At 43.7% G+C, this 23,032-nt stretch overlaps 1 protein-coding gene across 1 annotated transcript in view; it reads right to left on the bottom strand.

The window, feature by feature from the left end:
• LOC120046985 (neuronal acetylcholine receptor subunit alpha-7-like) overlaps nucleotides 1-23,032 on the bottom strand; it is a 124,031-nt gene that overhangs the window by 15,886 nt on the left and 85,113 nt on the right. Inside the window, exons 3-4 of the mRNA XM_038992533.1 lie at nucleotides 22,110-22,154; nucleotides 12,695-12,804 (exon numbers count right to left, since the gene is read on the bottom strand). Coding sequence (XP_038848461.1) covers nucleotides 12,695-12,804; nucleotides 22,110-22,154 — 155 coding nt within the window. The remainder of the gene's footprint in view (nucleotides 1-12,694; nucleotides 12,805-22,109; nucleotides 22,155-23,032) is intronic.

Here is a 23,032-nt window from a genome sequence, read left to right as displayed (position 1 = left end):
CTAAGAAATAAATTGAGAAACCTGTCCAACCAAAAACATAGAGACCCGGAAAACCTGAGTCTACGCCTTCACTATGGTGAATCACTAAAACAATACAGACATACACTACGGAAAAAGAAGGAACAGCACGTCAGAAATCAGCTCAATGTAATTGAAGAATCCATAGACTCTAACCACTTCTGGGAAAATTGGAAAACACTAAACAAACAACAACACGAAGAATTATCTATCCAAAATGGAGATGTATGGGTAAACCACTTCTCCAATCTTTTTGGCTCTATAACAAAGAATAAAGAGCAAAAACATATACATGATCAAATACAAATCCTAGAATCAACTATTAAAGACTACCAGAACCCACTGGATTCTCCAATTACCTTGAACGAGTTACAGGACAAAATAAAAACCCTCCAACCCAAAAAGGCCTGTGGTGTTGATGGTATCCTTAATGAAATGATCAAATATACAGACAACAAATTCCAATTGGCTATACTAAAACTCTTTAACATCGTCCTTAGCTCTGGCATCTTCCCCAATATTTGGAACCAAGGACTGATCACCCCAATCCACAAAAGTGGAGACAAATTTGACCCCAATAACTACCGTGGAATATGCGTCAACAGTAACCTTGGGAAAATACTCTGCATTATCATTAACAGCAGACTCTTACATTTCCTCAATGAAAACAATGTACTGAGCAAATGTCAAATTGGCTTTTTACCAAATTACCGTACAACAGACCATGTATTCACCCTACACACCCTAATTGACAACCAAACAAACCAAAACAAAGGCAAAGTCTTCTCATGCTTTGTTGACTTCAAAAAAGCCTTCGACTCAATTTGGCATGAGGGTCTGCTATACAAATTGATGGAAAGTGGTGTTGGGGGTAAAACATACGACATTATAAAATCCATGTACACAAACAACAAGTGTGCGGTTAAAATTGGCAAAAAACACACACATTTCTTCACACAGGGTCGTGGGGTGAGACAGGGATGCAGCTTAAGCCCCACCCTCTTCAACATATATATCAACGAATTGGCGCGGGCACTAGAACAGTCTGCAGCACCCGGCCTCACCCTACTAGACTCTGAAGTCAAATGTCTACTGTTTGCTGATGATCTGGTGCTTCTGTCACCAACCAAGGAGGGCCTACAGCAGCACCTAGATCTTCTGCACAGATTCTGTCAGACCTGGGCCCTGACAGTAAATCTCAGTAAGACCAAAATAATGGTGTTCCAAAAAAGGTCCAGTCGCCAGGACCACAAATTCCATCTAGACACTGTTGCCCTAGAGCACACAAAAAACTATACATACCTCGGCCTAAACATCAGCGCCACAGGTAACTTCCACAAAGCTGTGAACGATCTGAGAGACAAGGCAAGAAGGGCATTCTATGCCATCAAAAGGAACATAAATTTCAACATACCAATTAGGATCTGGCTAAAAATACTTGAATCAGTCATAGAGCCCATTGCCCTTTATGGTTGTGAGGTCTGGGGACCGCTCACCAACCAAGATTTCACAAAATGGGACAAACACCAAATTGAGACTCTGCATGCAGAATTCTGCAAAAATATCCTCCGTGTACAACGTAGAACACCAAATAATGCATGCAGAGCAGAATTAGGCCGATACCCACTAATTATCAAAATCCAGAAAAGAGCCGTTAAATTCTACAACCACCTAAAAGGAAGCGATTCCCAAACCTTCCATAACAAAGCCATCACCTACAGAGAGATGAACCTGGAGAAGAGTCCCCTAAGCAAGCTGGTCCTAGGGCTCTGTTCACAAACACAAACACACCCCACAGAGCCCCAGGACAACAGCACAATTAGACCCAACCAAATCATGAGAAAACAAAAAGATAATTACTTGACACATTGGAAAGAATTAACAAAAAAACAGAGCAAACTAGAATGCTATTTGGCCCTAAACAGAGAGTACACAGTGGCAGAATACCTGACCACTGTGACTGACCCAAACTTAAGGAAAGCTTTGACTATGTACAGACTCAGTGAGCATAGCCTTGCTATTGAGAAAGGCCGCCGTAGGCAGACATGGCTCTCAAGAGAAGACAGGCTATGTGCTCACTGCCCACAAAATGAGGTGGAAACTGAGCTGCACTTCCTAACCTCCTGCCCAATGTATGACCATATTAGAGAGACATATTTCCCTCAGATTACACAGATCCACAAAGAATTTGAAAACAAATCCAATTTTGATAAACTCCCATATCTACTGGGAGAAATTCCACAGTGTGCCATCACAGCAGCAAGATTTGTGACCTGTTGCCACAAGAAAAGGGCAACCAGTGAAGAACAAACACCATTGTAAATACAACCCATATTTATGCTTATTTATTTTAACTTGTGTGCTTTAACCATTTGTACATTGTTACAACACTGTATATATATAATATAACATTTGTAATGTCTTTATTGTTTTGAAACTTCTGTATGTGTAATGTTTACTGTTAATTTGTATTGTTTATTTCACTTTTGTATAATATCTACCTCACTTGCTTTGGCAATGTTAACACATGTTTCCCATGCCAATAAAGCCCCTTGAATTGAATTGAATTGAATTGAGAGTTTCATTGGAGTGATTGCCGATGGGTTTGTGCACTGTGAGTCGTGAACGGTGAGCCCTAACAATCTCCCTCCCTCCACCCCTCCCTACCTCCACCCCTGCCTACCTCCCTCTCTTCAGGCCCAAGAGAACACACTGGATGATGATAGATAACGAGATTAAACCAGAGAGGAGAGGGATATGTTCCGTAATGATGAGGCATTGTGACACAATGGAGATAATAAGGAAATGATATGATCTACTTGGTCTAGTGGGTCTACTTGGTCTAGAGGGTCTAGTGGGTCTCTAGAGGGTCTAGTGGGTCTACTGGGTCTAGAGGGTCTAGTGGGTCTAGTGGGTCTACTTGGTCTAGTGGGTCTAGAGGATCTACTTGGTCTAGTGGGTCTAGAGGGTCTACTGGGTCTAGTGGGTCTACTTGGTCTAGTGGGTCTACTTGGTCTACTGGGTCTAGTGGGTCTACTGGGTCTACTTGGTCTAGAGGGTCTACTGGGTCTAGTGAGTCTAGTGGGTCTAGAGGGTCTACTTGGTCTAGTGGGTCTAGAGGGTCTAGTGGGTCTACTTGGTCTAGTCGGTCTAGAGGGTCTAGTGGGTCTACTGGGTCTAGTAGGTCTACTTGGTCTACTGGGTCTAGTGGGTCTACTTGGTCTAGTGGGTCTACTGGGTCTAGTGGGTCTACTTAGTCTATTGGGTCTAGAGGGTCTTTTGGGTCTAGTTGTTCTACTTGGTCTAGTGGGTCTACTTGGTCTAGAGGGTCTAGTGGGTCTACTGGGTCTAGTGGGTCTACTTGGTCTAGTGGGTCTAGAGGGTCTATTGGGTCTAGTGGTTCTACTTGGTCTAGTGGGTCTACTTGGTCTAGTGGGTCTAGAGGGTCTACTGGGTCCAGTGGGTCTAGTCGGTCTACTTGGTCTAGTAGGTCTACTAGGTCTAGAGGGCCTACTTGGTCTAGTGGGTCTACTGGATCTACTGGATCTAGTGGGTCTACTGGGTCTAGTGGGTCTAGAGGGCCTACTTGGTCTAGTGGGTCTAGAGGGTCTAGAAGGTCTAGTGGATCTAGAGGGGCTACTTGGTCTAGTGGTTCTAGTGGGTCTAGAAGGTCTAGTGGATCTAGAGGGGCTACTTGGTCTAGTGGTTCTAGTGGGTCTAGAGGGTCTAGTTGGTCTACTTGGTCTAGTGGGTCTAGTGGGTCTACTTGGTCTAGAGGGTCTAGTGGGTCTACTTGGTCTAGTGGTTCTAGTGGGTCTAGAGGGTCTAGTGGGTCTAGAGGGTCTACTTGGTCTAGTAGGTCTAGAGCACATATGTCAGAGTCAAGGCCCGCGGGCCACATCCGGCCCGCGAGAAGGTTTTTTACGGCCCCTGGGATGATCTTGATTTATTATTAGAACCGGCCCGCAGACCGCAGCAAGCCGGCAGCCCGCAGATCTTTTACACGCACCAATACTACATTTCCCACAATGCAACGGTGACGCACCGAGCAGTAGGCTGCTTCATTTCAATATTTATTGGCACAGCAGTCGTCAGCATCACAGTAAAATTAACTTTCAGATACCCATCAAAAATGGCAAAACGGAAGGTGGACACTGAGAACCGGGGGTTTCAAACAAGGTGGGAGTCGGAGTATATGTTCACGGAGGTAGCTGGAAAACCTGTGTGTCTTCTGTGTGGAGAAAGTGTGGCGGTACTGAAAGAGTATAATCTGAGACGACATTATGAAACGAAACACGCGGACAAAAACAAGAATATGGACATGGAACAAAGGCTACAAAAGGCAGAGGAATTAAAACGAGGCCTCAAATCTCGACAGGCTCTGTTCAAAAAAGCCAAATCACAAGGCCAGGCTGCTGTCAAGGCCAGTTTTATTTTGGCAGAAGAGATCGCTAAATCAGCCCGGCCATTTACGGAGGGGGATTTCATCAAAAACTGCATGATTAAAGTTTGTGACGAAGTTTGCCCAGAAAAAAGGCAACTCTTTTTAAATGTGAGTCTGAGCAGAAACACCATTGCCGTAGGTTTTCAGTAGGTTCAATTAGGTTCACTAGACTATATGCGTCATTTAAAAATTTTTCAATGAACATTCGAACAGTCCGGCCCTCGGCTTGTAGCTAAATTTTTTATTTGGCCCTCCGTCCATTTGACTTTGACACCCCTGGTCTAGAGGGTCTAATGGGTCTAGTGGGTCTACTGGGTCTAGTGGGTCTACTGGATCTAGTGGGTCTAGTGGGTCTACTAGGTCTAGAGGGTCTACTTGGTCTAGTGGGTCTAGAGGGTCTAGTGGGTCTAGAGGGTCTAGTGGGTCTAGAGGGTCTAGTGGGTCTAGTGGGTCTAGTGGGTCTAGAGGGTCTACTGGGTCTAGTGGGTCTACTGGGTCTAGTGGGTCTAGTGGGTCTAATTGGTCTAGTGGGTCTAGTGGGTCTAGAGGGTCTACTTGGTCTAGTGGATCTACTGGGTCTAGTGGGTCTAGAGGGTCTACTGGGTCTAGTGGGTCTACTTGGTCTAGTGGGTCTACTTGGTCTACTGGGTCTAGTGGGTCTAGAGGGTCTACTTGGTCTAGTGGTTCTACTGGGTCTAGTGGGTTTAGAGGGTCTAGAGGGTCTAGTGGGTCTAGTGGGTCTAGAGGGTCTACTGGGTCTAGAGGGTCTAAAGGGTCTACTGGGTCTAGAGGGACTACTGGGTCTAGAGGGTCTACTGCATCTAGTGGGACTACTGGGTCTACTGGGTCTTGTGGGTCTACTTGGTCTAGTGGGTCTAGTGGGTCTACTTGGTCTAGTGGGTCTACTGGGTCTAGTGGGTCTACTGGGTCTAGAGGGTCTATTGGGTCTAGAGGGTCTACTGGGTCTAGAGGGTCTACTGGGTCTTGTGGGTCTACTTGGTCTAGTGGGTCTAGATGGTCTACTGGGTCTAGTGGGTCTACTTGGTCTACTGGGTCTAGTGGGTCTACTTGGTCTAGAGGGTCTACTGGGTCTAGAGGGTCTACTGGGTCTTGTGGGTCTACTTGGTCTAGTGGGTCTAGATGGTCTACTGGGTCTAGTGGGTCTAGATGGTCTAGTGGGTCTACTTGGTCTACTGCGTCTACTGGGTCTTGTGGGTCTACTTGGTCTAGTGGGTCTAGATGGTCTACTGGGTCTAGTGGGTCTAGATGGTCTAGTGGGTCTACTTGGTCTACTGCGTCTAGTGGGTCTAGAGCACATATGTCAGAGTCAAGGCCCGCGGGCCACATCCGGCCCGCGAGAAGGTTTTTTACGGCCCCTGGGATGATCTTGATTTATTATTAGAACCGGCCCGCAGACCGCAGCAAGCCGGCAGCCCGCAGATCTTTTACACGCACCAATACTACATTTCCCACAATGCAACGGTGACGCACCGAGCAGTAGGCTGCTTCATTTCAATATTTATTGGCACAGCAGTCGTCAGCATCACAGTAAAATTAACTTTCAGATACCCATCAAAAATGGCAAAACGGAAGGTGGACACTGAGAACCGGGGGTTTCAAACAAGGTGGGAGTCGGAGTATATGTTCACGGAGGTAGCTGGAAAACCTGTGTGTCTTCTGTGTGGAGAAAGTGTGGCGGTACTGAAAGAGTATAATCTGAGACGACATTATGAAACGAAACACGCGGACAAAAACAAGAATATGGACATGGAACAAAGGCTACAAAAGGCTAGATTTTTGCACTTTATTTTATTGTATTTCAATCCAATTATATTTTAAAAATATTTCAGTTGAGTGGATGATAGAAAATTGCTATTATTGTTTTTTTCTTTGAAGTAAATTTAGCCCACTTTTGCTAAAATAGAAAATATAGGCTACTGATGGTGCCTTGAATACCGGTTTCTTTCATTTAATGTTCATGTTATGGGGATTTTTATATAAAGGAAATTTGTCTTTTGTGTCTGTTGAAAATTAAAGATTACTGACAGAGCCATAAGAAAATATTGCTTTATTTATCTGATCATATTGGAATATATTTGTTAGGTTTTCAGTAGGTTCAATTAGGTTCACTAGACTATATGCGTCATTTAAAAAATTTTCAATGAACATTCGAACAGTCCGGCCCTCGGCTTGTAGCTAAATTTTTTATTTGGCCCTCCGTCCATTTGACTTTGACACCCCTGGTCTAGAGGGTCTAATGGGTCTTGTGGGTCTACTTGGTCTAGTGGGTCTAGATGGTCTACTGGGTCTAGTGGGTCTACTTGGTCTACTGGGTCTAGTGTGTCTACTTGGTCTAGAGGGTCTACTGGGTCTAGAGGGTCTACTGGGTCTTGTGGGTCTACTTGGTCTAGTGGGTCTAGATGTTCTACTGGGTCCAGTGGGTCTAGATGGTCTAGTGGGTCTACTTGGTCTACTGCGTCTAGTGGGTCTACTTGGTCTAGAGGGTCTACTGGGTCTAGAGGGTCTACTGGGTCTAGAGGATCTGTGGGTTGCAGGCTATCTCATGACTCAACTCACATTGCATATGCTTGTACTGGAAAGGACGATGAGGCTAGTGGTGATGTGGGGGGCTAGGGCTATGGGGATGGTTCTAGGGCTTAGTTCCGACTGGGATTGGGGTTGAAGTTATAGTTGGAGCGATTGGGTGAAGAATCGTAACTCTGTGAATGATCCAGGATCAGATATAATATTCACGCATGCAAACACATAACCACAATGTAACTAGCACAGGTAGCACCAAGCAGCACAGTTCCAGAAACGAAACACACACACACACACACACACACACACACACACACACACACACACACACACACACACACACACACACACACACACACACACACACACTGCGGGTCCTATCGGGCAGACCATGCCTTCCCCTTTTATCCGTGGTCCATCCCCAACAGTGGAAACCCATTAAGGCACCTGACAGTTCTATTCAGACCCCTATCAACGACCACTTATCCCCCCTGACAACCGCGAGACACCCCAAGCGATAACGTAGCCGCGCCTGGGAACACAATCCCCCGGGTTACACACATTCAGTGCGGTGACAAAAGAGTGGCCCGAGCCTTAGAGAGGATTTGCTGATTTATCTATTTTCTCCATCTCTTCTTCCTGTTCGACTCAGTGGATCGAATGATCTACCTTTTTAGAGTTTAGTCATTTATTTCTACTTGGTGTGGGTGTGCGATCTGTGCTGGTCGGACAGGATGAGATGCGAGCACACGCCTGTGTCTGTGTGTGTGCGTGCCTGTAAGTGTGTGTGTGTGCAATGTGCACATGTGCGTGCAGGATGAGTGTATCTGTGCTGGCTGGGCAAGGGGAGATGTATGCATGGGCAGGGCTTTATTCAGAGCTCTGCGTTATTGTATCAGCTAGTGCGTAGCCAGAGAGTGCATATACACACTCACACACGTACATGCAATCTGAACACAGAGACACATGCAGAGCACACACCGAGCTCAGAACAGGGCGCATCACAAAGCAGAGGAAACAAAACACAAACGACAGAGAACACACACACAATTCACATGAGTCCATTTTCACTCAAACAATAAAAGCACAGACGCATGATAGGACAGGTGATAGGTGATATCCCTGGGAGAGGGGACAGAGAGAGGGGGCAGAGTTCAAATCACACGCACATGGTGGAAAGAGTAAAGTCTTAAACATGTGGGGACAGTGAAAGGGGGCAACGGGCTCTGGCGACACACAGAAACCAGACAAACAATAGAGGTGGTGACAGGTTCCTGCACCAGGGGACGTGACACCTTACTGTCTTCTCTACTCACTCAATGCCTCCTGCTGCACCTCCACTCACGCACGCACGCACGCACGCACACACACACACACACACGCAAAAATGAGATGAAGCAGATCAACTGGGTACCCAAACAGGGAGTGAGAAAGAGAGACGAGAGAGAGACTAGAGAGAGAGAGAGACGAGAGAGAGACGAGAGAGAGACGATAGAGACAAGAGAGACGAGAGAGAGAGAGAGAAACGAGAGACAGTGAGAGAGAGAGAGAGAGAGACGAGAGAGAGAGACGAGAGATGAGAGAAAGATACCGGAGAGTGAGACGAGAGGCAGATCGATAGAACCCAATGAAAGACACAGAGAGAAAGCAAGAGAGAAGTCAAATATATGAAGGAAACATCCAACCAGGGCAGAAGAGACAGTCCGTCCAGTCTACCCTGAGAGGAAGAGAGAAGAAGAGAATGTTCCCTGTGGGGGGGGGGGGGGGGGGGGTCCAGGGTTCTATCATATCATTCCCCATGTGCCTTCACTGCCCTCAGATCACTAGGATCAGGCATAGACTGTACAGTGAGACCGCCCCAGGGGCCTGATGAGTGGGAGTGGGGACAGAACATATGTCCCTCTCTCTGTCTCTGCATGCCTCTCACACTGAGCATCAGTGTAATGACAACAGACAACGTCTACGTGAGCCTTGGCACCATTTGTTCCCAGTACAAATACACATATAAACCATATTCAGTGCAGAGAAGGAGGGAGGAAGAGAGAGAGTGAAGATCTTACTTGTTTTTTAAACTGAACGTGTCCATTCACAACACTGTCACAGTGACGTCGGTCCTAATTGAGAGTACGATATGCCAAGGCTAGAGAAACGCACACACAGGGGCTTGTGCAGTTGATACACTCTATATTGACAGACAGACGAGAGCGAACACTTCCCAGTCCGTCAGGGAAACCCTGTGGATGGCTGCCTGTCTGTTTAATATGAGATCTGGACAGACAGGCACATTCCCTCAGACAGCATGGGAGACGTGCACACACAGCCACACCAAATTAGAATGGCAATTTGTCAACTCACACCCCTGATATATGATTGTAATAGGCAGCACTGCTCAATGCCCTGTCGTGTAACTGTGTTATAGTATGTCTGGGCTATACGTACACTATAGTTGATTGCTAGTGTATTATTCTGATCTGTACTGTGCTATCCTATGTTCTGTCACCCGGATGTCCATGGTCTGTTCGGTCAGCACAGCAATAAAAACATTGACCTCCTCAATCTAGACACTCTAATGTACTTATCCTCTTGCTCAGTTGTGCACCGGGGCCTCCCACTCCTCTTTCTATTCTGGTTAGAGGCAGTTTGCACTGTTCTGTGAAGGGAGTAGTACACAGCGTTGTGCAAGATCTTCAGTTTCTTGGCAATTTCTTGCATGGAATAGCCTTCATTTCTCAGAACAAGAGTAGACTGACGAGTTTCAGAAGAAAGTTTTTGTTTCTGGCCATTTTGAGCCTGTAATCGAACCCACAAATGCTGATGCTCCAGATACTCAACTAGTCTAAAGAAGGACAGTTTTATTGCTTCTTTAATCAGAACAACAGTTTTCAGTTGTGCTACCATAATTTCGAAAGGGTTTTCTAATGATCAATTAGCCTTTTAAAATGATAAACTTGGATTAGCTAACACAACGTGCCATTGGAACACAGGAGTGATGGTTGCTGATAATGGGCCTCTGTACGCCTATGTAGATATTCCATTAAAAATCTGCCGTTTCCAGCTACGATAGTCATTTACAACATTAACTATGTCTACACTGTATTTCTGATCAATTTGATGTTATTTTAATGGACAACAAATTTGCTTTTCTTTCAAAAACAAGGTCATTTCTAAGTGACCGAAACTTTTGAAAGGTGGTGTGTATGTGTCATGTTTGAGTTGTTTTTGTATCATACAGTAATGTATAGCATTTAACACCCCCATGCTATATATTCAGCACATATTCTTTAGGAAACACATGTTGCTATTCAGGATTCATTCACAACTAACTCAATGCTGCCGACAGTTTACCAATGCAATCAACAATGTTTTGTAGTCTAATCCTGCTATGTGTTGAGTCACAAACAAACAGAAATCAGACGTGTTCAACATCCCTTTCATCCCCTGGCCCTCGGCGGCTGAATACCAGGCAGACTGAGATGTGACAGGATCTTTCAGAGGGGGAATGAATGAAATGGAATGCAGAAAAACAATGCATAATCTGTCACATGTTGTTGATCCTTCTTTTGTGTGTACTTATAAAGCATTCAATAATGAAATGGTCTTTTTAGATCAAAACACTAATGATGTATTAAACTGAGTCAATCACCTCCCATTAAATTACAATAGAAGTGAATAAATGAATATTTACAATCTCTCATCTATGAAGCATACTGATGAGCCTGGGTGCCTCAGCTATATACACTGCTGCCAGACCAGCATGTTATTGGTTGCACATTCATGACGAACGGTTTAATGGTGTGTGTGTCATTAAAGGGTGTTGCTTTGATGTGTGTGTGTGTGTGTGTGTGTGTGTGTGTGTGTGTGTGTGTGTGTGTGTGTGTGTGTGTGTGTGTGTGTGTGTGTGTGTGTGTGTGTGTGTGTGTGTGTGTGTGTGTGTGTGTGTTTGCGTGTGTGTGTGCATGCCGTGTGAGCGTGTGGTGTGTGTGAGTCTCAAAGTACTGTGTTTAGCCGTGCATGGGTGTGTGTCAATGGTGCATATCATTGCAGGAGACTGTAAATGTAAGGTTCCCATTGGGGCAGCTAAACCTCAGCAGCACTGCTATAAAACTGATTATATTTTGCAGCACCATGATATTAGAAGGTCTACAAGGTTAACCCTGCTCTTACGGTGAAATTCATCAACATCTGTGACAAACCAATGACCCTAACCATCATTTAACTTTTATAGTGTCATAAATGTATGCACACCAAAAATACTAGAAGCATGTTCATTTTATATGAAGGATATAATATGATAGAATAGCATAGAACAGGATAGAATAGAACATAATAGAATATAACATACTATAATAGAATAGAATAGTACAGGATATAATATAATAGAACATAATAGAATATAACATAATAGAATAGAATAGAACAGGATAGAATAGAACGTAATATAATAGAACATAATAGAATAGAATAGAACAGGATAGAATAGAACGTAATATAATAGAACATAATAGAATAGAACAGAACAGGATAGAATATAACGTAATATAATAGAACATAATAGAATAGAATAGAACAGGATAGAATAGAATAGAACGTAATATAATAGAACATAATAGAATAGAACAGAACAGGATAGAATAGAACATAATAGAATAGAACATAATAGAATAGAACAGAACAGGATAGAATAGAACATAATAGAATAGAATAGAACAGGATAGAATAGAACATAATAGAATAGAATAGAACAGAAAAGGATAAAATATAACATAATAGAATATAACATAATAGAATAGAATAGAACAGGATATAATAGAATAGGCACCTTTTACATGAATGAGAAGGAAATCTCCTGCACTAGTTACCCTTTTGGACAAAGCGAGGCAGGGAGAGGGGGAAAGCAGGTTAGGTAAAGAGAGGCGTGAGAGGTTAGGAGAGGAGTAATCCCTATTCTAAATCCAGCAGGGCTTTTAAAATCAGGATGAAATACTTTTTGTTTTTTCTCCTTAATCCTGTGATCCTGTGATGCTGTGGTGTGTGTGTGGTGATTACATGCATGGAGATTGTAATTATGTGTCTCTACCTCACTCTACCTCTACCTCTTGTATTTCTCTTTCTCACTTGTCTAACCAGTGCATTTGCTTGTGTTTTGCCCTACATAGCTAAGTGAAGAGGGGTAGATACAATCTCTGTAAATTTGCCACTAACAGGAGGGGGGGGTGATGAAGGGAGAGATGAGACAAGACGACACAAACCCCACGTGAATCCCAAACACTGTGCACGTCTAAAAACATGCTTACCCAACTGCCTTTCAATGCTAACACGTGCGCACACACACACACACACACACACACACACACACAATCTGAGGGAGTTCTGCACTAAACACATCTGTAAACATATTTCCTATTCAAACCCTGTCCCTCCAGGCAGGGTGATGCCAGATCACAGACGCTCCGATGCTGTTGGTTTATAGACAATGTCAGCTCGAAATTCATCCCAAGAAAGGATCAATCATAAATGACTGCATCACAAAGTTGTCATTTAACAGGGGATGGAGGTTCCACCTCTTGTAAAGCGAGAGCTCATCTGTAGAAGGGGAGGATCATGGCAGAAGATCAGGATGATGGGAGGAGAGGGGGGTTGTGGGAGGAGAGAGGAGGATGATGGGAGCAGAGGAGGAATGTGGGAGCTCACCTGTTGTAGAGGAGGATGTCAGGGGTCCAGATCTGGCTGGAGGGGAAACGTAGGTTCTGAACCCCAGGGTATTTCTCTGGGTTCCAGCTCAGGTACACATCAGTCCAGTACTGAGGACAGAACACAGAGACGCATCAGTCCAGTACTGAGGACAGAACACAGAGACACATCAGTCCAGTACTGAGGACAGAACACAGAGACACATCAGTCCAGTACTGAGGACCGAACACAGAGACACATCAGTCCAGTACTGAGGACAGAACACAGAAACACATCAGTTCACTACTGAGGACAGAACACAGAGACACATCAGTCCACACTGAGGACAGAACACAGAGAGACACATATTCAGGTCCACCTGTACCTGAATACCTGAGACCCTGAGAATTCGTAATGATCTCACGAGTCTAGGTTGGATCTGATTTGATTCTAACCGGTCTCGTTGTGTATGTGTAATTATAACTGATTTGCCAGTAAGGGCCCGTACAGACGGGCCTGCTGCAGTAGAAAGAAAGAAGTATAGAATTTTGCTGCTGCTCAGGCTTTTCACAAGATTGGCACGTATAGCTTGTTGTTGTTGTTGTCAGCCAATCACAAACCATCAAAGAGGCACTGCAGTCATCGAGCCGCCATGTGTGACAAGCATGTTAGGAGATCAAATGGAAGATAGAATTAAAATGACGGAATTCAAAGTTAAAGTGAGAAGGATAGGCTACAACGACCAAGAGCCAACAGGTAGGCTGCCACTGTATTATCCGAATAGAGTCGAGTCGTTGTTGTAGAAAGACAGGGAAAAGCGCAGTAGCCTATATGCCTAGCTAATGAGCTAGCTAGCTTAACATGCTTATTTTCTCGGTTTGATGCAGTTAAGACAGGAACTATATAATCAGCTAGAAGTTAGCCTTTCTAGGACACACGTTCCGCTAGCGGAACCCTCGACAACATTCCGCTGAAAAGGCAGCGCAGGAAATTCCAAAATATTTTTTTTAAATATGTAACTTTCACACATTAAGTCCAATACAGCAAATGAAAGATAAACATCTTGTCAATCTACCCATCGTGTCCGATTTAAAAAATGCTTTACAGCGAAAACACAACATATGATTATGTTAGATCACCACCAAGTCCAAAAAACACACAGCCATTTTCCCAGCCAAAGATAGGAGTCACAAAAACCAGAAATAGAGATAAAATTAATCACTAACCTTTGATGATCTTCATCAGATGACACTCATAGGACATCATGTTACACAATACATGTATGTTTTGTTCGATAATTTGCATATTTATATCCAAAAGTCTCAGTTTACATTGGCGCCATGTTCAGAAATGCCTCCAAAATATCCGGAGAAATTGCAGAGAGCCACATCAAATAACAGAAATACTCATCATAAACTTTGATGAAAGATACATGTTTTACATAGGATTAAAGATACACTTGTTCTTAATGCAACCGCTGTGTCAGATTTGTTTTAAACTTTACGGAAAAAGCAAACCATGCAATAATCTGAGACGGCGCTCAGATAGAAACAACATTTCTCCGCCATGTTGGAGTCAACAGAAATACGAAATTACATTATAAATATTCCCTTACCTTTGATGATCTTCATCAGAATGCACTCCCAGGAATCCTAGTTCCACAATAAATTGTTGTTTTGTTCGATAATGTCCATTATTTATGTCCAAGTAGCTACTTTTGTTAGCAAGTTTAGGTACACATATCCAAACGCTCGTGCAGGTCCAGGCGAACTTCGGACGAAAACTTCAAGAAGTTATATTACAGGTCGAATAAACTTGTCAAACTAAGTATAGAATCAATCTTTCGGATGTTGTTATCATACATATTCAATAACGTTCCAACCGGAGAATTCCTTTGTGTCTATAGAAGTAATGGAACGCAAGTCGCTATCATGTGGAATGCGTGTGACCAGGACCTGGCTCTCTGCCAGACCACTGACTCAAACAGCCCCCATCCGGCTCAACATCACAGTAGAAGCTTCATTCAACGTTCTACAGACTGTTGACATCTAGTGGAAGCCATAGGAAGTGCAAACAGATCCATATCCCACTGGGATTTCAATAGGCGATGAGTTGAAAATTGACCAGCCTCAGAATTCCCACTTCCTGTTTGGATTTTTTCTCAGGTTTTTGCCTGCGATATGAGTTCTGTTATACTCACAGACATCATTCAAACAGTTTTAGAAACTTCAGTGTTTTCTATCCAATAGTAATAATAATATGCATATATTAGCATCTGGGACAGAGTAGTAGGCAGTTCACTCTGGGCACGCTATTCATCCAAAGTGAAAATGCTGCCCCCTATCCCTAAAAAGTTAGTCTATCAGTGCGAGTGATTCGGCTTGGCTAGTGACATTCTCTTTCTCCCTTCTTGCTGCCTGCACCCCACTCCACTCACACACATGGCACAGGTCCTCCCCTGCCTCCTGGTATATTGGCTCACTGGCTCTGTTTACATGTATGTCTCCCTCGCTCCAGATAATAACATAGCAAACAAAATAGGCTTTTATGCGGCTTTCTTTACTCGGATCCCGGGTCTGTATGGACCGGGTCCGGTTGTCCTCAAGTCCGTTCGGAATGGGTCTCTATATTTAAAAAAGGAATTTATGCATATATAGAGTCCAGGTGGGAGAGCCCCGGGTCCATTTCGGAACGGGTCTAACTTGTTGGAACCGTGAAGCCCTCTAGTACTGAGGGCAGGACACAGAGAAACACATTAGAGATAGTCACACAGAAGAGAGGCACATTAAACAAATACTGACGACAGAACCCAGAAAGATGGTCAAAAATGTCTTCCGCCAAGTTTCACAGGGAGGGGTGGGGGCTTTTCATTGATTCTCTGATGAAAGATCCAGTCTGAGCTTGTGTCTTGGCAGTCTGTCAACTGAAGGGTTGTGGCAGCACTCTGAGCCTGAGGGCGTTCTCTGATGATATGAGCCAAAGCCAGTGTCGCATAATCCACACAACATTGACTAGCTGAGTGATTGGCTAGAACATTGAGGCTGGCGTCCTAATTGGACAATAGGAAAATAATGAATAATTGCAAGACTTATATATAGGGGTAAATGAATAAATGAATAAATACACTATTAATAAAGTAATGGGGAAATGTAAATTGGTCTTAAGTCTGTTTGTAATGATTGTGGAGAGTGGAGGCGTTGCTCTTTCGCTTGTGTGTCATGTCAATAACAGAGACAAGACTAAATAAGGTGGACTGCATGCCCCTTCCAGAAATCCAACCTCATCAACTCTCTGAAAGCATGTATCCTCCAGATTACCAACAGAACATCAGGATAAGCAATCTAAGCTGTCCAATCCAATATGTTGGATCAAGATCAGAATATGCAAAAAATAACTGTCAGGTTTAACTCAACAGAAGCAATATTTTTAAGAGACAATATGGACAGGCTATTGATATCTCAATATACAACTATTAGGATGTGATCCTACCAGACAACCCCTCTGGCATATCAATCTGAGATGGTGTTACTGTCTCTTCGGTGGGATGGGGGATATGCTATTTACCAAGAGAGTTTTCATCAATTCTTTTTATAGCTGTCTATTTACCACCACAAACCAGTGCTGGCACTAAGACCGCACTCAACGAGCTGTATAGGGCCATTAGCAAACAAAACTGCTCATCCAGAGGCGGCGTTCCTTGCCAGTGATTTTAATGCAGGATAAACTGAGATCAGTTTGAACTAATTTCTACCAGCATGTCACCTGTGCAACGAGAGGTGAAAAAAACTCTAGACCCCCTTTACTCCCCACATAGAGACGCATACAAAGCTCTACCTCGCCCATCATTTGGCAAATCTGACCATAACTATATCCTCCCGATTCCTGGTTACAATAAAAAAAACTCAAACAAGAAGTACCAATGACTAGGCTTGGGCGGCATACCGTGTATCGTAGTTTTTGGAAATAGCCACGGGATAGTTTTTCAAAACCATCAATACTGTTGAAACTATTTATTTGACATTTTTCAATCAATGTTAATATTTGTAGCTTCTTTTTAAGTAAATACCTGCAGTCAGGAGGAGACTGACTCAGAACAGTTGAGCCAGTCACATGTTTGTTTGTAAATAGCACAACGGGAGAAAGAGGGAGCAAGTGAATCCAGCTGTGTATTGACAGGGGTGGCGTTTTATATTGAAAGTCAGTGTTGTTTTTTTTGCTTCAATAAAATGATCAGGGACGTGCAACTATAGTTTTCCTTCACAGAAAATAGTTTAATTTTCATGAACAGAAGTGTAATGCTATTTGGTTGGTAGCCACACAAGTAAATTCATTTTTTGCAAAAACTATGCATTGCCATCATATTTCTAATGTTTATCATAGAAGCCAGCTACATTATCGAATGTTTTGCTTAAATATAATCTCGGAATTTACCGGAGAAAAGTAGGCTGGCTACACCGAGAAAAGTAGCAGAGAAAAAAAGCTGCCCATCAGTCAGAGTGCTGTCTGCTGACAGAATGCCTGTTAGTGAATACTCATCTGAGTGGAGAAGTACAACTGAAGCACAAAATGAGTCTGATGCCCAGCAAAAATTACATTAAACCTTTTAAATCTGCGTTTACAAAACGCAGCATGAGATTTCTTACACGGTTTATCTTATTTTCTTGTGTGAAAAATGAAGAATTCTGCGTTAACGTGACCCCTAAGTTTAATTTGCTCGTTATCCAAGTAAGTTACTGAAATAATAAGGTGACAGGGCATCATATTGTGTCAGCTTTCTGCCATGTTTGAGAAGTCAAAGCACTTTGGATGTGTTGTCTGTACAGCTGCCAATGCTATCTTTTGATTTCCTTAGATTTTTTTATTCTCTCTGTTCTTGGCCTGTCTGCTCCTCCCCCATCATCTCCGAGCAAAGCAAGCAGGGCCGTTGCGCTACCACCTCAAGAAAGACATGGTGTGTACACATGCTGCTTCAGAGCAGACAAGCATGCGTCAAAACTTTGTTCATTTCCACAGTCTCTTGTTCATATTCACTTCTAAATGTCCAAACTCACCAAAAATGACATTTGGTAGCTCCTACCTATTCATGTATAACTTTATGAGCTGGATTGCCCATCTTTGCAATTAGTTAATTTTCATTTGCACTCGTTAGCATATTTAGCTAGCAGCCTCCATGGAAATTCACTATTACCTTTGCTAATTTTGTTAGCATTCTGGTAACAGATGCCCAATAATCTTCATAGATTTCTTTGCCGCCCCCTTGTGTACTAAGCCGGTAATACCGTAAATCCTGGAATGAGAGAAGGACAGTATGACAATATGAACATCTGGAAACCGCCCAACCCTAGGAGCTCAATACAGAAGTGGTTCGATGAAGCAGATATTCGCTAGCACTGGAATATGTTCCGGGACTCATACGATGGCATTGAGGAGTTTACCACATCAGTCTCCGGCTTCATTAATAAGTGCATCGACAACGTCATCCCCACAGTGACTGTACATATCCCAACCAAAAGCCATGGATTAAAAGGCAACATCCACACCGAGCTAAAGAGCTGCCACTTTCAAGGAGCGGGACACTAATCCGGACACTTATAACAAATCCTGCTAAATCCCGTGAGCCTACCAAAAGAGCTTCCGGGACTCATACGATGGCATTGAGGAGTTTACCACATCAGTCTCCGGCTTCATTAATAAGTGCATCGACAACGTCATCCCCACAGTGACCGTACATATCCCAACCAGAAGCCATGGATTAAAAGGCAACATCCGCACCGAGCTAAAGAGCTGCCACTTTCAAGTAGCGGGACACTAATCCGGACACTTATAACAAATCCTTCTATGCTTGCTTTGAGGCAAGCAACACTGAACAATGCATGAGAGCACCAGCTGTTCCCGAATGACTGTGTGATCACGCTCTCCTTAGCCGATGTGAGTACGAACTTTAAACAGGTTAACATTCACAAGGCAGCAGGGCCAGACGGATTACCAGGACGCGTACTCAGAGCATGCACTGACCAGCTGTCAGGTGTCTTCACTGACATTTTAAACCTCTCCCTGGCCCAGTCTGTAATATCTACGTGTTTCAAGTAGACCACCATAGTCCATGTGCCCAAGAAACCTGTGCAAAGTAACCTGTCTAAATGATTATCACCCAAGATCATTCTGTAGCCATGAATCTGTAGCCATGAAATACATTGAAAGGCTGGTCGTGGCTCACATCAACACCATCATCCCAGACACCCTGGACCCACTCCAATTTGCATACCGCCCCAACAGCTCCACAGATGATGCAATCTCTATTGCACTCTACACAGCCCTTTCCCACTTGGACAAAAGGAACATCAGAGGGAGCACCCCCCCTATCCACATCAACGGGACCGCAGTGGAGGTGAAAAACTTCCAAGTTCCTCGGCGTACATATCACTGACAAACTGAAATGGTCCACTCACACAGACAGTGTGGTGAAGAAGGCACAACCGCGGGCTGTATCACCTCCTGGTACGGCAACTACACTGCCCGCAACCGCAAGGCTCTCCAGAGGGCGGTGCGGTCTGCCCAATGCATCACCGGGGGCAAACTACCTGCCCTCCAGGACACCTACAGCACCCAATGTCACAGGAAGGCCAAAAAAATAATGAAGGACAACAACCACCAGAGCCACTGCCTATTCACCCCACTATCATCCAGAAGGCGAGGTCGGTACAGGTGCATCAAAGCTAGGACCAAGAGACTGAAAAACAGCTTCTGTCTCAAGGCCATCAGACTGTTAAATGGCCATCACAAGCATATTAGAGGCCGCTGCCCTATATACATAGACTAGAAATTACTGGACACTTTAATAATGGAACACTAGTCATTTTAATAATGTGTACATATTTTGCATTACTCATCTCATATGTACAGTGGGGCAAAAAAGTATTTAGTCAGCCACCAATTGTGCAAGTTCTCCCACTTAAAAAGATGAGAGAGGCCTGTAATTTTCATCATAGGTACACTTCAACTATGACAGACAAAATGAGAAAAAAAATCCAGAAAATCACATTGTAGGATTTTTAATTTATTTATTTGCAAATCATGGTGGAAAATAAGTATTTGGTCACCTACAAACAAGAAAGATTTCTGGCTCTCACAGACCTGTAACTTCTTCTTTAAGTGGCTCCTCTGTCCTCCACTCGTTACCTGTATTAATGGCACCTGTTTGAACTTGTTATCAGTATAAAAGACACCTGTCCACAACCTCAAACAGTCACACTCCAAACTCCACTATGGCCAAGACCAAAGAGCTGTCAAAGGACACCAGAAACAAAATTGTAGACTTGCACCAGGCTGGGAAGACTGAATCTGCAATAGGTAAGCAGCTTGGTTTGAAGAAATCAACTGTGGGAGCAATTATTAGGAAATGGAAGACATACAAGACCACTGATAATCTCCCTCGATCTGGGGCTCCACGCAAGATCTCACCCCGTGGGGTCAAAATGATCACAAGAACGGTGAGCAAAAATCCCAGAACCACACGGGGGGACCTAGTGAATGACCTGCAGAGAGCTGGGACCAAAGTAACAAAGCCTACCATCAGTAACACACTACGCCGCCAGGGACTCAAATCCTGCAGTGCCAGACGTGTCCCCCTGCTTAAGCCAGTACATGTCCAGGCACGTCTGAAGTTTGCTAGAGAGCATTTGTATGATCCACTAGAAGATTGGGAGAATGTCATATGGTCAGATGAAACCAAAAATATAACTTTTTGGTAAAAACTCAACTCGTCGTGTTTGGAGGACAAAGAATGCTGAGTTGCATCCAAAGAACACCATACCTACTGTGAAGCATGGGGGTGGAAACATCATGCTTTGGGGCTGTTTTTCTGCAAAGGGACCAGGACGACTGATCCGTGTAAAGGAAAGAATGAATGGGGCCATGTATCGTGAGATTTTGAGTGAAAACCTCCTTCCATCAGCAAGGGCATTGAAGATGAAACGTGGCTGGGTCTTTCAGCATGACAATGATCCTAAACACACCGCCCGGGCAACGAAGGAGTGGCTTCGTAAGAAGCATTCCAAGGTCCTGAAGTGGCCTAGCCAGTCTCCAGATCTCAACCCCATAGAAAATCTTTGGAGGGAGTTGAACGTCCGTGTTTCCCAGCAACAGCCCCAAAACATCACTGCTCTAGAGGAGATCTGCATTGAGGAATGGGCCAAAATACCAGCAACAGTGTGTGAAAACCTTGTGAAGACTTACAGAAAACGTTTGACCTCTGTCATTGCCAACAAAGGGTATATAATAAAGTATTGAGATAAACTTTTGTTATTGACCAAATACTTATTTTCCACCATAATTTGCAAATTAATTAATTAAAAATCCTACAATGTGATTTTCTGGAGAAAAAAAATTCTCGTTTTGTCTGTCATAGTTGAAGTGTACCTATGATGAAAATTACAGGCCTCTCTCATCTTTTTAAGTGGGAGAACTTGCACAATTGGTGGCTGACTAAATACTTTTTTGCCCCACTGTATATACTGTATTCTATCCTATTCTACTGTGTCTTAGTCTATGCCGCTCTGACACTCCATTCCTTTACTTTAGATTTGTGTGTATTGCTTGTATTGTTGTGAAATTGTTAGATATTACTTGTTAGATATTACTGCACTGTCGGAGCTAGAAACACAAGCATTTCGCTACACCCGCAATAACATATGGTAAACACGTGTATGTGGCAAATAAAATGAGATTTTATTTTATTTGATTACCTATTTAAGAATGCTGTTCAGTGACTACAGCTCAGCATTCAACACTGACCGCAAGGCACTACAAAGGGTAGTGCGCACAGCCCAATACATCACTGGGGCCAAGCTCCCTTCCATCCAAGACCTCTATACCAGGCGGTGTCAGCGTTATGTTTAGAAGGAGGCCCTGAAAATTGTCAAAGACTCCTGCCACCAAAGGCATAGACTGTTCTCTGCTACCACACCACAAGCGGTACTGATGCACCAAGTCTAGAACCTGGACCCTGAACAGCTTCTACCCCCAAGTCATAAGACTGCTAAATAGTTAGTTAAATAGTTACCCGGACTATCGGCATTGACCCTTTTTGCACTAACTTTTTTGACTCATCACATACACTGCTGCTAGTGTTTACTATCTGTCACTATATTCCTAGTTATATGTATCTACCACAATTACCTCGTACACCTGCACATCGACTGGTATCAGTGTATACAGCCATGTTAACATTAGTTATTGTGTATCTATTATTATATATATCTTCCGTATTTTACTTTTCTATTCTTTCTCTCTGCATTGTTGGGAAGGGCCCGTAAGCATTTCACTGTTAGTCCACACCTGTTGTTTACAAAGCATGTGACGAATACAATTGTACAATTTTATGCATGAGAAAATAATAGGTAATTGTGTGTCATTCAGTCCTCAACCATTTACTCACCAGCTGTAGCCATGCATTGGTCATCAAGACCTGGTTCTTCTCATCCTGATGAAAGACAGAAGGTAAGAACAATTCAATTCAATGGCTACAACAGGACGTCATTACAGTAAACAGAAAAGGGTAAGGTTTTGATGATTGTCTGCTTTTGGTTTGGCATGGGTACAAAACAACTGGACTGTGAAACCTCGCATGTATGTAACCACAGTGTTTTATACGCACTGGGTTCAGTGGAGGCACGTAGCATATAGTCGGCGCCTCGTTTCAATCTTAAACAACAAGCCCCATGAACCTAAACAACACAGCAGAGAGACAGACCTCAGACTGCTTGATCTGAGTAAATAAGTGATTAGCCAGATATAAGTTTCCTCCTCTGTTGTTCTCTCTCTCTCTCTCTCTCTACAGGACGTCTCTTAGTCTATCTCAGTTTTGTCGGTTTCTGCCTCTCTTCCACTCTATCAATCACTAACACTCACTTCTAAAACGTAGGGCTGAGAGTGGAGGCTATGTGACAATATATTCCATCAAATGACCCCGATGATGAAGACAGTGCCATTCCTTCTAAAGGGAATGTGTACTTGTGTGTGTAGCGACAGCTTGCAGATCCCCCTCTCCTCAATGTGTGTGTTCTGATCCTGCAGTAATTGTGTCTGACTAGCAGATGGGAGCGGGCTTGGTGGGTGTTGAAGGCTGTTAGGGTCAAATTTATGAAGACAAAATATCAACCCTCCACCAACTCAAGGTCACCGACTATACAGCCCTGCATCGCTCAGCTGTGAGGGTCACTGGACATCCCAGGTGGCTGGTTGCAACATCACTCCCTTTCTATTATGAGCCGTCCTCCCCCTTAGCAGCCACCTGTGCTGGATATGGCATCCCTTACCATGGGAACCCCCCCACCCCCATCCCCAACCACACAAACACAC

The sequence above is a fragment of the Salvelinus namaycush genome, chromosome 5 (assembly GCF_016432855.1).
Source record: "Salvelinus namaycush isolate Seneca chromosome 5, SaNama_1.0, whole genome shotgun sequence".
Taxonomy (NCBI): Eukaryota; Metazoa; Chordata; class Actinopteri; order Salmoniformes; family Salmonidae; genus Salvelinus; species Salvelinus namaycush.
This window is presented reverse-complemented; position numbering and strand designations above follow the sequence as displayed.